General features: G+C 40.7%; 1 protein-coding gene across 5 annotated transcripts in view; it reads left to right on the forward strand.

Annotated features, from left to right (window-relative positions):
- The window catches only part of fam13b (family with sequence similarity 13 member B), a 46,846-nt gene that overhangs the window by 15,672 nt on the left and 15,188 nt on the right, over positions 1 to 15,986 (forward strand). For all 5 annotated transcript variants that reach the window (XM_086137538.1, XM_086137547.1, XM_086137563.1 and 2 more), the window contains 3 exons: positions 593 to 737; positions 3,103 to 3,227; positions 14,351 to 14,395. In XM_086137538.1, the coding sequence (XP_085993664.1) occupies positions 593 to 737; positions 3,103 to 3,227; positions 14,351 to 14,395 (315 nt within the window). The remainder of the gene's footprint in view (positions 1 to 592; positions 738 to 3,102; positions 3,228 to 14,350; positions 14,396 to 15,986) is intronic.

Raw genomic sequence — 15,986 nt, forward strand, 5'->3', positions numbered from 1 at the left:
CAAAATTTATCATGACAGGCCTACTTAAATCAGGTCGCATGTTACCATGATGATGATATTTTTTTCCTATATATTGTGTAACCCGATATAGTGACTTACTCAGGTAAACAGGATGAAAAGGATGCTGTGTGGAAGGTTTCCGCATTAAATTAATGACACTAATTAATGGCACTTTCACAGACATGCAAGTAACTACACATCGTTAACATGTTCTGTCCTATACCATCCCAGATGCTGGCTTTTGAATGTTGTGCTGATAATAATCCTAATGGTCCTTGTTCCACTTTGGCCCAGAGGACATAATGTCCATGATTCCCCCCAAAAAATCTAAATGCGGTCTCAACAGACCACACATTGCTTTTCCACTTTGCACCAACCCATCTCAGATGACCTCAGGCCCAGAAAAAAAAAACGGTGGTATTTCTGGGTGACATATGGGCTCAGCTTTGTAGCGTATTAAATTGGATGTAGGTATATCATTGTTTTCTGTTTTTTACGTTTTACACAACGTTCCAACTGTGAGAATTGGGGTTTGTACCTCTGGACCAAACTGGTATTCTAATGGCTGTCTTCTGCTTTCATCCATGAACAGCCTGTCGTCAGAAGGCGAGGACCTGCGTGAACAGCAGTCTGTTAGCCGAGTCCTGGCCGAGCTGCTGGACAACCAGGAGGGCCTGTTTGACTCTGAGGACGATGATGTCTCGACCACCAACGACTACAGCTCCATCAACGAACAGGTAACAGACTGATTGGTTCACTTGTTACGAAAAAGAGGCAGCAGAAAAGTACTCACATGAAAACGACTAAAAAAGTAATCTGATGGAAAGAAGATAGTGGAACTTGAAGGCAGGAAGAAAATGGTGCCAGTTATGTAACTACATACTTGACACATGCAGTCTCTGCCGCGGCACCAAAGATTTAAACAGACAAAACATGGAGGGCTCTGCGACAAATCATTTTTAGTATTTATCACGATTGTTACATGCTCATTATCAATTATCAATAACTTCCTTTGGGAAGGTGTTGGAATACCGCTACCTGATTGGTTTGTGACGTGTATGAGCAGTTGGCTTGTGCAGATCAAAAGTATTTGGGGATTGAAAAGAAGACGCCTCGTTGATTCGAAAGTTAGAATAGCAAAACTAGTTTCTGGTTATGTTTGTTCCACAGGAGTTTAGTAGACATAATCTGCACATGAGATACAGGTAATATATCACGAGAAGAATTGTGTCATAGATGGGTCAACAACATGGGTCAGATTGCTTAGAAACACATTGAAAATAAGCTAAACTAGTTGGAAGATAATTGTGATGTGTTTGACAACACTGGAATTGGAGACACAGAGTCGTCCAGTGTTCGCACTCTCCACTCGACATCTCACCAATCCCCTCCTAATCGATTGGAGAAAAGTGCCCCAATGCTCAAGTAAAAATATCTTTTCACAATTGAAAAGCACATTACCACAATGATTTATCGGCATGTAGAGAAATACATGAAATCGTTGGTCCGGTGAACTCTCTATGACCCTTTCTTATTGTTATTGACTCGGCAAATAAGTAATCACCTTGAGCTGTCTTCCTCATCTTAACATGGTTGAGTCATCCTGGTGTGTGGCTGCACTTTGGATACGACCGTGCAAGAATCTACCGGCAGCCAATAAGAGTGTCTGAGTGTCTATATTGCCATGGAGCAGATGGGTTTGCTGTCCGGACCAGAGCTGAGGACAAACTGAAGCCATGGGAAAGGAAATGTGAAGTGTAAATGTGGGTACAAGCCATTAAGACGTCAAATCAGCATTGTACTTTTCTCAGATGCCTAACTCCTGCATATGACTAAATGTTGCCATGCATACTGTAAGATGAATTATTCACAAAAAATAAAAATAAAAACGGTTAAATGTTGAAAAGATACGACGTCTCCTAAGTGTGAGAAGGGAATGAAAGTGGACATTTACTTCACAATTGTCTACATTTCTGGACTGCGTGTAATTATAAAAGTTATTTTTGATTGTCTACAAAAATGATCTTTAAGATTGTCTTTCTTATTTGTGCTGGGATGCTTTGGGTGCACGGGGGGAGGAGCATTATTAAGTTCCGGAGTCAACCATGCTTGTCCTAGAAAGTGATGCTGATGTTAGCAGAAAGTATGAAATATTAGAAAATGTAAGGTTTTATTCTTCAAAATATTTTATCTAGTTAGTTGGTTCTATAGCCAGTGAGTCGGTGAATTAATTTGGTGATAGTTCATCGATCAGTTGAACAAATTATGACATGCAAGAGTAGCAACTTGTGTATTGGGCTGTGTAGGACTTTAAAGGGATCATTTCGTGAGGCTAATAACAAATTGCTTAACGTCTTATTTAACTTAATATCACAATATCAATGAAAATACCAACATGCTTGCTAAAAATGTTGTTATTCCTTCATCACTGAGTCGATCGTCAGATATCCAGGTCGTGTTACCCCTAAAAGTTTTCCCCATCCCTCATCCTCCATCTTGTCCACCTGCTGAGTGGTTGTGACTATATTTAGATGTGTTATGAAACCGCCTCCATTGCCTTAAATGTCACCGCCGAGTTAAATCAAATAAAAAGGTTGTTTCGTGTCGTGGGGTGACATAGCACCCTGACGGCTGGAGGAAGGGGGCAATTGTAAAGTTACACAACAGCATCACATTCAGAAGGTTTGCAGAGGTAACCTTGACTAGTTGATACATAGTTTTCTCCAAAGGTAATGAAGCGGCAAGGTCACTCAATTCCCCCCCTCCCGTCCCCTTTTTTTCTTCTTTTTTTTTTTTGTCGTCATATACTAAAGACGTTTGAGTTTCAGATCAAAACAGGGATATCAGACAAAAGTTCAGAATTCCAGCTTTCATTTCATGGACTTTACATCTAGATGTGTGAAACAACTCAGGACAGAGTACAGTTTGTTTAAAGCCACACTTTTGCGTAGAGCCGGGCAACTACCCTGCCAACTGACGTGCACTGCTGACACTAACATGCACATGAACAGAGAGGAACAAGTTTGGGGGGGCGAGTTTCCATTCATGGCAAAAAACAGACATGACCGGAATCATTTTCATGTTTGTATTTTTTGTGGTCAGATCACAGAACTGCTGGATGATGACAAGTGTGAGGCAGAGTGCGAGGAGCTCCCCCAAGATGGCGAAGACTGCCCCACCTCCTCAAACTCACCGCAACGCACCTGCTACGACGACCCGGCCAACAGGTGAGCCTTTCGTGGTGTGGTCACCACTCGCAAAACACCTCATTTGGAACGATAAATCACAAATGTGTGTTGGTCTTGGAGTGTGCTTCAAGCGAGAGCCAAGCTTGTTTCTCACTGCTCGTGTTCAGTCCATCATTAATCTTTTCAGCGGCTCATAAGTTTGTTCCGATGTTCACAAAATGGCTCACTCCATCAGTCTATTTTGATGCATGGCGGACACGCCGACCATGACAACTTAACAGTGTGCGCCACACGAATGCCAAACATCAAAATTAACATGGTTTGATTGAAATACACTCGAGAGAAATTGCAAAGCTACCTGTAAGGATGATGCCTTTGTTGGTTCGTTTTTGAACAAAAAAATGTTTTTTATACATACGGTGTTGGAAAAAAAATGAGGAGACCGCTGCAAAATGATGACCAATTCATACCCTACAGACGGGAAAGCACTTATTTTGCTCTCCATACATTTGCTTAGCACTGCTGATCCCATCTTGAATGGCTCTTTTTGCAACAACCGCAAGCATTATCATAGACATTTACGTTACATATACAAAGACGCCTTCTTGAGGATGTTGACGCCATAGGCATATTGGTTGTGTCAAAGTGAGGCAAATTGTGAATTTGCTTCCTTCTTGGAGATGTATCGTCAAGCAGAATACCGAATTATTGCGAATGGGCTGACATATTTCTCCGACGCGCTTCAAAAATTGTCTGTTACAGAGAGGCAAAAGGAAAAGAATATTTATATTCATTTTAGATTTCCAAAGTGTTTATGGCTCCCATGGAGTCTTTCATTAAATCTTTCAAATGCTTCTTTAGTTGCTCACACAAATGGAATATGTCCTTTGTAAATTGCCGTACAGTGATACAACATGACAGTCTAAAACTGCGATCGATGGTCACCAAAATTTAATTTGACATCTTTAATTAACTCTCGCATACAAACATTGATGTATTCATCACATATATAAGATAAGATAAGATAACCTTTATTTGTCCCACCCCGGGGAAATTTACAGTCTGCCTAAATAAATATGCCTGCCTACCAAACTTTATTTTCAGCAACGCCGTGATTGGCTGTTGCACATGAGACTGGCCATCAATCAAACAAAAATGACATCACTCTTTCTTTATATTTTTAATGTATTTCTGATAAGCAACGCAACATTAGTATTTCACAACACAAAAATAGTTATGAAAATATCCTGTTAAGAAAATACAGTGTTAGGCTACTCTCTGCCTTTATTTTGCCTCACGACACACATATATATTTAAACCAGTTAGTGACAGGCGAAAACCCACTTTCGTTCTTGCTTAATCCATCCTTAAAATAAATAAATAAATAAATAACTTCTCGTCCTCCATCCCAAAAATGGGCGTCCGTCCCTGGTACAGGGCAGAGTGCCCATCTCTGGTGACTCTCACGTACGTAAGATGATTCGAGGCTTGACCAGACGTCGCAACTAGAAGGTCCGCCTCTAGGGATGCCAAGATCTGGTCGCCTCTCCTTTAAGATGATTAGCATTTGCCCCTGCTGCGACTGCTGCACTCAGACTAAAGCGCATTACACACAACATACTTCACACCTCTGATGTTCATTTGCATGAAGACACGTGATAGGCAGTGGTCACAGATACTTGACAAGAACATGTGCAATTTTGTTTCAATGCACACAATTACAGAACTGTTTTTCGAAGTCCACTGTGACTAATTTAGAAAAATTACAAGAACAAAATAAAATGAAGTAAGATGAAGTATCAAAAATGCACAAACTAATTACGGCCACGGAATTATATGGCTCCTGCGAGGCCTTAAAGTTTCAAAAGCATTGAATTTATGAATTCGGAAACCATAACTGAAAAAGTCTCAAAAGTCTTGAAATACATTGAACAATGCCATCATTGAATCGTCATCATTGCTACGCGTGCACACACTTACAAACCTTCACCGCTCAATGAGATACACACTATAAAGTAGGCAGTCGCCCAACACAGCGATGTCGTGGCCACAGGCAATCGGGCTACCATTAATGTTGAACCCTGTTCTCTGTCAAATTGTATTTTTCATGATTAAAAACAAAAAGAGAAAAAAAAGCACATTAAATATTTCAATGCATTTTTTTATCCTTCACAATTTTTCCAAAAGTGTCCATATTTGTACCAAAATGAAAAGATTTCTTCTTAGTAATTTTTGTGTAATCCTGCGAACAAACACACAGAGATTACAATATATTATTCCTTGGCTGAGGTAATAAGGGAGAGAGAATTTGTGTGCGTGTGTCAGTTTCTAATTGTTTTGGATGAACTGTTGTGATAACTTGCAGGGACATTCAAACACAGTGCATATCGTGGGCCACATGGTCTGCGTCTTAATGGCTAATGCCTACTTTGTGGAGCAACATGGAGGATTTATGCAGGTCTTCGTGTGACAGCTGCAGGAGTTTAAAGCCACCCTGGCCAGACTCTTTGGATCTTTGCAGCTCATGTGATTGTTTTAGTTGGCATTCAAGTTTCTGAAACGAGCCAGGGGGGATTAATGATGTAATTTAGGATTTCGGGGGGGCCATGGCAAAGAAAAATTAGATCAGCACTGACCTGCCGGATCAGGATGAAGTGTTCAGTATGTATCATTGCTGTCATCCAAGGTGGGTCATGGACATTCTTATGGCTGTACACATGCACACTCCAAAAAAAAAATCATTGCTAGATCTCATAAAATGACCGCTCACCTTCTGACATTTTTTGCAAATGACAAATGAGGCTGTCAGCAGGATATATGAGCTTTTGGCTAAGTGATGCTGAACCCACGCGATGACATGCAGCAAATGTTAACGCTCGAGCCATGGCCACATCTCAAAAAGAAGGAAAAAAAAGAAAAAAAGAGGCTCTACCTCTAAATTCGAATACAAAAATGTTTAAAGATGAATATCAACATTCCAGCAGCCTCCCGAAGAGCTGCATGCATGTCATTTGATCCGCATTGGCCTACATCGGCTGTTTATATCAGTGTATAGGGTGTGCAGACACACCCCACCTACCTGTTTAAATATTGCACCGTGCATACGATAACAGTAGAATGCCAGGCATGACAACATATCTTCACTGGAGTGACTCGTCAACTCCAACCAAATGGATATGATGATGGATACACAGCTAACCTTTTTACAGCCCTATTTACAAGTGTGTGTTTTGTTTTAGCAGTCCTATTAGCGATTCGAGAAAATCGTTGTGTGTAACTAGTGTTACGCATGCGATTCAGCTGTACAGAAAGATTGTACGTGTCGGAAATAATACATCTTGTATAAAAAAAGGGGGGGGGGGGGGAGTCAGAATTTTCAGACAGGAGCACCAAAGAGGCCGAATGGACGCAGAGTGACCAAGTTCGATAGGAATAGAAATCAACTTGTCAGAGGGACATCCAAGGTTAGATGTTTTAGGGAATAAGTTAGAGAGAGCAGGTAGCTTGGACGCATCCAGAGGCGAGATGGTGAGTATATTGGTAGTATACCTGTCTAGGTGGAAGGATCATGCCTAATGGGGCAATTGAAATGGACAAGAAAATTATGAGCCTGAAAACCCAAATTTTCGAAACTAGGTCGCAGAGTGGATTAATCTCAAAACGCTTACCTCACGTTTCTGTGCAAACAAAGAATATGTTCCCTCAAACGGTGACGTGTTGTCCCAGTGCTCACGTGACCCTGCGGCGAACACAGTCAACATTAAGAAAAACAATGAAGAAATACCGTGCTAAATTCTTGCTGCAGATGCGGCTTTGAAAGCAAACTATCCTCACAAATCCAGGCCATGCAAATGTCTCCTTTCCTCCTTGCTTTACATTCACCCCCCATTCTTGCGGGTTTGTTTCCATGGCACAGTTTCTTATTCTCTGCTTTTGGCGACATCTGTAGCAGCATTACAGTGCCACACAGACATGGCATCTATGTACTACGGTGTTTCAGCGTTTTTCATGTGGAAACACACATTTCTTGAAACGATTCAGTGTTTACGAGTTTATTAGTTCTAAAATCCAACTGTGTTTCCATGTGGACATGGCCTGAGTCGGGTTCTGTCTGCATGGCAACAGAAGAAAACAGACCTTACCGTCAGTCAAGCGGCACACAACCCACTTCACTTTGTAGCCACACACTGGATGCGAGCATTCTATTTGTGAAGTGCAAGAGCAACTGATACTCACATGCAAAGGTGAGAGTCTGTGACTGTTCGGGAGTTGTTCTTCAAAACAGGCCGCAGTTGACCACCGTGGTGGTATGAAAAGGGAGCCTCGCAACCCAAGGCGTTTATCGCCACACCGTCAACTGCTGCCTGGAATGGTAGGCCTCCTGTTTGTGTCGCATGTAATCGACTTGTGGAAAATGTCGTGCGGCGTTTCCCAACCTTTATTCAGCCAAAGCTCATATTTCATGTCAGCAAAATGTGAAGGCACGCCACCAAACGAGATTGTTTACAAACACCTGCCTTGACTTATGAGTTTCATTTGTTCCATGACGAGGCTTGAAACTCAATTTACTCATGTGGTACGGCACTCATAACTTTCACATCTCTGATCATCTTTCACGTGCAGCTGGACGACGAATCAAAATGTAATCGTTACTTTGATTTGGGCTTCTCATGATCGTTAAAATGTTATAATTGAATTAACGTGCGGAACGCCACAGTCCGTTTACAAGTTCATAACCTTGTGTGTGTGGCATTGAGTGGTTCGGTCTGTCGCTATACATCAATGGCATAGATGCAGTAAAGATACATAACAGTTGACACACATACTAAGGGACAGTGTGAGTTGAAGCCAACTGTAAATTCTCAAAAAAAAGTCTCATCCCGACTTTCCCTCCTCGCACCCTGGCTCGTGTGCCATCCTCGCGTCCTCAATTTTCCCAATGGTATGCTGGTTCCTTGCTGCGTGTAAGAAGATCCGCTAACTGACCCAGATAACACCTGCGCCTTCTCGCTTCTGACCCATGCTTCCTGGCAGCGCATTGCTATCCCGGGAAGACTTATTTCTGAAGGATGTTTTGTCCCATCCCGCTCTCCTTGTCCCTGAAGTTTAAGATCTAGATTACTTCAAAAAATGTCCAATGCGGTTCATTATTTATTCCTGACACAGAATCTCTTATGTTCCAGTTGAACAGTATGAAAGGTCATACCATGCATGCATTGTTTCAGTTTGATGACTTTGACTACCCTGCGGTGAATTTTCTACTCACTTTGACTCGTGTTCATTTTGTTCACGTACTGCATTTCAACCTGACACTCATTCCACAGGGGTGCATTCCACTCACCTTTCATTGTACGTGTGTGGATTTTACTCACGTTCACTAAGGTGCAAGTGACAGTGCACTCACTCACTGCACCAATGTGCTTTTTACACCAACCCTGATTTTTCACTGCAGTCGCATAGCATGCATTTAACTGTCATTCCCTGCCTTCGGATACATTTTAGACTCACTCCCTACACTAGCGGGCCTTTTACACTCACCCACTGTCTGTAAATTTGACTTTTCATTTCAGTGAGGTACACTTACTCGGTTTGACTGCCGGACTGAAAATTCTGCCTATGAATCTCTCCTCATGTGGTTTAGGTGGTTAATTGATCTCTGGATGAGGGTTAAACAAGCGACATGTAGGTCAAATGAAGACCACGGCCTACTGTTTAGAAATGCTTTACTTGACTGTAGTTAATTATTTACATTGGGAAAGGAAACGGGACACGAAAAAAGGAGCTGAATCGGCAGAAAGTGGACTAACTAAAGCTTTGACCGACACTCGACTAAATTGACTTTATTGCTTCTCGTTGCAGTTGAGTGAGTTCAGTGCCCTTGCGTTAAGACATCAAAAAATGCATGTGACTCTGTTGCCTCCCACAGAAACTTTGAGTCAAGCCGATAAGATTTCTGCCTTCAGAGGCAGCATCAGATTGATAGATTGCCTGTATTACCCAACCAACCCCTCAGGTGACTTGTTTAAAGTGACTCGCAACAAATTGACTTACTTTTTGGCGTGCTAATGGTGCATTTTCTCTGATGGTAGCAGTACTATTACCAAGCAAACGAATTAGGTTTGGTCAGTTAGTGTAGCAGATCACTGCCATAAATTCTTATTTGTGAGAGACGCTACTCCAAAGCAGTGTCATTGATAGTTTACGCTCACCTTCATTCATTGGTCGTACAATTAGTGATGAAAGTCCTCCGGATTTTCCCAGAATTCCGGATTTTCAAATTTTCATGAAAATTGGGGGGAAATTGCCTAAAATTAATCCGGATATCAGTTGACAACATTGAACAAACACGAGTTTGATTTCATTGTTTTGCTTTCACGAGCGTAGCCATGTTGAGGCACTAACGCTAGGAACAGTAACACCCCTACCCTCGCATTCTCATGGCCTCGCCATATCTTGGAGATTTCTAAATTTCGGCGAGAACGGAAGCCACAAAGGGTGCACGTGTGCACACAAAAGGCAGATTAATCATTGAATGTCGAGTATTTGAATAGCGTTTTTTGTCAACTAATTCATGCGTGATTGGCCAGGTACGGCCTCAGCGCAATGTTCAAACAGGTAGACAGGCAAGCTGACCTACGTTGAATAGACACGAGTGTTAGGAACACATTCAAGTGGTCATGGCTTGAGGAAAAGGACTTGAACGGAGATTTTTTTGTCCGACTACATTAGAAAGGTCGACAAACCTTGTAAGTCAGTTAAAATCATATAAAACGTTTTTTTTACGCCAAACATTTTTGATTTATATATATATATATATATATATCTCAAAATATTAAAGGCAACTCATTATACTATTAGTATTACTAGATCTATATCTATCTCAGATAGTGAGCAATCTGGGGAAAAAAAGTGAAAATTTTACTTTCAATTTTTGTCAGAATTTTGTTCAGATATTGCCAGAATGCACCACAGCCATCCATTTTTTCAAAAATTTTCAGGGGGGCTCATGCCCCCGGCTCCGCCTAGCAGGACTTCGCACCTTCGGTGCTCGCATTTGTATTTTCAGGAAAGTCCACTTTCATCTCTGTACAAAGGAAGTGTAGCAAACTGAGTCGCTCTTAGGAGTTCATGGAATGGAAAAATAGTTGTGGGGTGGTGTTTTGTACATTTGTCCAATTGTCACACCACAATTGGCCAAACCTTAGTAAATTAGATAGTAAATTAGATTTTTTTTTAAGGCCAAAGAAAATGGGCTGCAGAAGTAGCCTGTCGAGCAAAAGCAATTTTATCTACAGTCTTAATTTGACCGGAAACCTTTATTTTATATTTATTACATTTTCATGAGTTATTTTAGTCCCCCCCCCCCCCCACTAACATTTTCTAATGTGATTGTCTCAGTAACCATGGTTTTACATTTTTCAACTATGGATTTGATTTCTTGCAGTCTCACATTAAAACAATACAATGTCAATTTTGGAATGGGCCGCAGGCCAATATGTACAGGGAGTGTTGGACTTGAAGGGCAAAAAAAAAAGTTACGAGTCCTCACGAAAGGGATGGTGTGATTCAGCCTGGGTTCCTTTTGTCCTGTCCTATCAATAATTCACTGCATGTCTGAGGACTGTGCCGTACGGCCAAGTGGTCGAGCAAGAACTCCTCCTCAAACAATGAATCCAAAAACTCCTCCCGCAGTCTCTGACTCTTCCCTCCGTTCTGATTGGCTCGCACAACCGGAGTTCCCTCCCCACCCCCCCCCCCCCCCCAAAAAAAACTGCTGGTGTTGTTGCTCGGTTACGTCAGGACTTTACTTGAGTAGCTCCGCAGCTAGATGTAGGATGCGGCCGGGTGCTGGTCTGAAGACAGCAGCTGGATGTTCACCTTACGACAGGTCTCACTGACCAGCAAATAGGCGCAAGAGTGCACTCTGAATTTTGTGGTTATTTTTGAGAAGCTCCGTTTTAAAAGTGGTACCAGCAACTATGAGGATGTCTTGTGACGTGCTGCTGCAGAGGTAAACACGCCAGTTGCATAACTGAAGAATGAATGATTGCTGTGGCATCGCGCAATTCTGAAATCAAAGTGGATTCCCCCCTCTCCCCCCCTACCCCTGGCTTATTGTTTTTTATGAGTCGTCTCCATACGGCCTGTTCCGTTTTGGACTCCAGACTGTGGAGGAGTCATATCATGAAGTGTCTTGTAATATCCATTGTGTTTGTTGAGTCGTTTTTCACCTCTTTTAAACCTCTACATTCATTTTTAGTATAAAATTTTCATTGATTCATTTATTGTAAAAAGAAAAATACGAGCAATATTATTTGTAGAATACATGATTTTACATACAAATTTAACAAGTTTGATTTATTCAATGATTAATGCACGATAAAGTAAGATCACCAAAAATGGATTGTTGTTTTTCATATTTTTATCCAATTATCATGAAATAATTGGTCATTTGTATTGAAAAAGCAAATTTAAATTAGTAAAATGAACATTGTTATTGTCAATAGGTAAGGAATTGATTATTTAGAATTAAATCATAAGTGTACAATTACTGAAACTTTTTCATTTATTTTATATTATAGTTTTCTTTCAAAAATGCTTTCTGTTAATCAAGTATTTGTGTTCTATCTCAGTAGCTTATTGTAAAATAAAACGGTTTGTGCTTATACATTTAACACTTTCTATTTTATTAAACGGTTTACAACAGTTTAATTATAATCGTAACAACACAAAATAAGGATGAATCATTTTCATTTTGTTGTTGTATTCAATATTGTATTTTGTAGGCCGGTGGCAACCACGAAGGTACGTGAATAGTGAATCGTGATGCAGCCGAATTCAAGTCCACGCCTTTTGCGAGCCTTTTGCCTTTAATCGCTTGTTCCGTCCACTCCACAACCTGCTTAGATGTCCGATCTAAAACAGGTCACCGACTCATTTTGACCTGCTCTGCATAAAGCATTGGGGGGTGGGGGGTGAAATTGAGTATTCACACTGTAGCATGGCATCTTTAAATAATTACAAAATGAGAATTATTTTACATGCACTTTAGTTTCTTTTTTGAGTGTAATAATAAATATGTTTGAGTGCAAAAGCTTGCCCACCCCCGATTCGATAGCGTCGTCGACACCTCTCCCTCCGGCACATGTAAATTCATAGTTGACACCTCAAGCTGATTTTTTAAAAAAAATTATATATTTTTTAATCTGCAACATACACTTGTCACTTGGTGTATATTTGGTGCATGCAGCGGACACCCCCACCGTGTGCCACTTATCTGAGCAGCCGACAAAACTCGATGCAGCTCATCTTACTTTTTGACTTTGACATAATGTTCTGGAAAATTAATTGTTGAATGAATGTGTGTGTGAATTGGGGAATGTGAGGCTTTGTAAAAGCACTTTGGATACGATATGGTGTCGATAAAGTGCTGTATAAGTGCCCTCTATTTGCCATTTACTGAAGTCGCTGTGGGCCTCTGCCCTGCCGAGCTGCCAAGTCAATGTCATTCGGTGTGGGGTTGTCACAATCTTGCAAAATTGAGACGCATTTACAGAAATGGGCAACGATGACAAAACATTTGGTTGCAAGAAAAAAAAAATTCCAAAGTTGTAGAATTGTAGTGCCTCTCGGACATTCGGCCGCGAATGCTAAGTTCTGCTGATTCTCCTGGTACCGACAGGAGCCTTACCTAGATGTGTACAAATTCACTTGAGGTGGGGTTTTTTTTTCTTTAATCAAATCATTACAATGGCTTTATTGATCAGGTAATGTTGCAAGAGGTGCTTGAAATTATGCTATTAAGCTGATTTGGCACCATCATTGTAGAATATGGGCAATTTATTATTGCAATTGCTCGTTTTCTTTCTGTTAGAATTTCTTCTCAGACGTAATCAATTTTGCGTGGAAGGGCCCTATTTCTCGACTCCATGGTGTGCTCATGTCAAGACTTGACATGTTACCCCACAGGTCCACTGAATTGAATTCTTAGCTTGGTCTGTCAAGAGCCCCCCCCAAGGACAACTCGCTGAGTCCTACCAGTGTCGTGATGACACATTATGAATGGTTACGTAATGTTCTAGTCAATGTGGCCCTGAGTAGGACGGAATGAAAATCTCTACCGGGTCGTGATTGAGCTTCGATGGCAAAGAGGTTTGATGTACAGTAAATGAGGGGTAAGAAGTGAATCTTATTTCCATATCAGGTCATCTATCACAAGTCAAATTTACCATGTTATAACATATCACATTTTAGCATGTTAGCATGGTGATTATCACGTTGAAATTTGAGAAGTTAATCACCAGATTTATTAGAATTTTTTTGTATAATTTGTGTATATTTGTTGCAAATATATTGGCAACCTTTGGTCCCTTGAAAGCTGCAAAATATTTTTTTTATTCATCTAAACTTTTGTATTACTGTGTAATTTTTGTTTTTTCAGCCAATATTTTTAGTTTGTTTTCTTATTTTTTATTTCCCTTTTTTGTTTTATTTGTTTCATCTAGGTTTAAGTATGTCAAAGTAGTTATTTTCTATTTTACTCATTCTACAATTGTCTTTATGTGCAGCTATTTTCCTATAGGCACAATAGCACACACCGTGAACTGTTTTCTGCAAGTGTGCCTCATTGCATATGTCGCTATTGTTGTTTTTTAATCTCAATGCACATATCAAAAGAAATGTCTTTCACGTCGAAGCTTTATAAGGTTTTTCCTCTCTCACGCAGACTTGAGTGTGTGCTTGAACTTTTGCGCACCGTTCTATAACATCACTGACATTGTTTTGTTACGTAAACATGCTGCACTGGAATGTAGCCCGGTGTGCGTTTGCGAGCATCCGCAGCCATGTCTCAGCTGTGTGGAGACAACAACTGTGCAAATGTGACCTTGATAGCTAGCACACACACACACACACACGCAGTCTGATATCGTATTAACAATACAGTAGCCTAAATACCAATTTGCTTGCCTCCATTGGCGCCGCTGAGTTTGTCAATATCGCCTCAGTGGCCTTTGTGGGCATCCCTGTAGCCGTCCTTATTCTCTTTCCTGTTTTGACTCCCACACACGCACATACTCGCCAAGGTCATTCCATGTCTGTAATGGCAGTCCAGGAGAACAGGATGTTCTAAGCGCGCCGTGGTATTTTTCTTCTCTCTGCAGCTCCCATCTCTCCCCTGTGCCCATGTTGCCTGCTGACTCTGCAGAGTGAGTATGCACGCACGCACACACACAGTTTAATAAAGGTACACAGATAACTATGTGAGAATGAAACATGGAGGAAGGCAGTACAGGTCACGTAGAGCTTATTTTACCATTGTATTTTTGTCAAATATTTTTGTATTTTACATCACAAGTTTTGCTTTTTTTTTTTAGTATTTCTGAAATAAATCACATTTTTCACGATATTCAAATTTTTGGACGAGCAATTGGAGCCAATGTTTTGACTTGGGCCCCCTCCTAACAGTAAATACACCCACATTTCTTTGAACAACGTAACGATCATTTCTGTGATGAGGAAGCGCATGGTCAAAGTGCGACAGACGCGTGTTAATGAGATGTGAAGACGGCATAAAAGTGTCACAAACCACAAAATAAGGGGGAAAATGTAACTACTCACATGACTGTCAGCCTGCGCATCGCGTGCTCAAGTCCATTTTGATGTCAGTCTTCTTAAACGAAGGCTTTAGCTGGTACAGCTGCGTACACAATATTACAACACTATGTTCCCATCACGGGTACCAAGCCTCTAGTGGGCCTGTGTGCAAAATTAAAAGAGAAGGACAAGAAAGGAGGCGCACCAAAATCTCACTAAATCTTAAGGATCAAGTATCTGAAAAAGGTGCGTGGGATGAGCGTTACCTTTTACAGTCTGGCTTTATTCCTTCTTTAACGTCAAGAAGTCATGTATGGGGAGCCTCAAAAACACAATCCGGCTAGCATATTCACATTGTAGGGAGTCCACACTTCACATCAGGTGAGTAGCCAACTGATTTTTTTCCCCCTCCTTTTAGTCCAAGTCAGAGAGGAATCATTGTGCCCTGTACAGTGGGCCTTAGTAATTAAAGTTACATGATGCGTGAAGCCAAATTCAAGGACAAATGTATGGTCCAGAATGACACACAGTAATTGAATTAACGCACGGACACAAACGCTTGTGTTGCAGCATAAAATTATTTATCACTAATGCACAGTTGCAGTAAAATGTCAAATTATTTTTTTCAATTTATTGTGGACTTTGTAAATGTTTATGGCTGCCAGTAAGTTCTAATAATTTACAAACAAAAACTTGCTAAATCCAAGTCAGTCTTTTTCTCTTTCAGCACCTTTCTTTTTTTTTTCTTTAGGTACGTGTCTCTCAAGGCATTCCACTTTATACACGCACCCACACCCGACCTCACGAACTGCAATGACTGTATATGGAATTACACCCACAAAAACGCTTACCCTGCATTTGGTCTGAACGTAGCATTAGAGTGCTGTTGACATCATCGCTGGCTTAGCCCGGGGCCGTAGCTATTAGGAAAGGCTTAGGGCAAACGCAGCCAACCCCGCTATGGACATGTTCTTCCATAAGCGTCCCTTATATCGATTTCCACTTTATCATACATGCATATAACATTTTTAAAAATAATTTATTCATTTATATTATAATATAATGACAAATATGATGACGTAAACATTATAATATGTATATAGGCCATATTTTATTAACAAAGATTATGTTGTGCAATTGAGTTGAATGCAGAATTATTATTCTCCTCGTACAAAATATGCTGCAATAACTGTCGCACACTAA

The sequence above is a fragment of the Hippocampus guttulatus genome, chromosome 2 (genome assembly GCF_054856545.1).
Source record: "Hippocampus guttulatus isolate MCC_2025c chromosome 2, RoL_Hgut_1.0, whole genome shotgun sequence".
Classification (NCBI taxonomy): Eukaryota; Metazoa; Chordata; class Actinopteri; order Syngnathiformes; family Syngnathidae; genus Hippocampus; species Hippocampus guttulatus.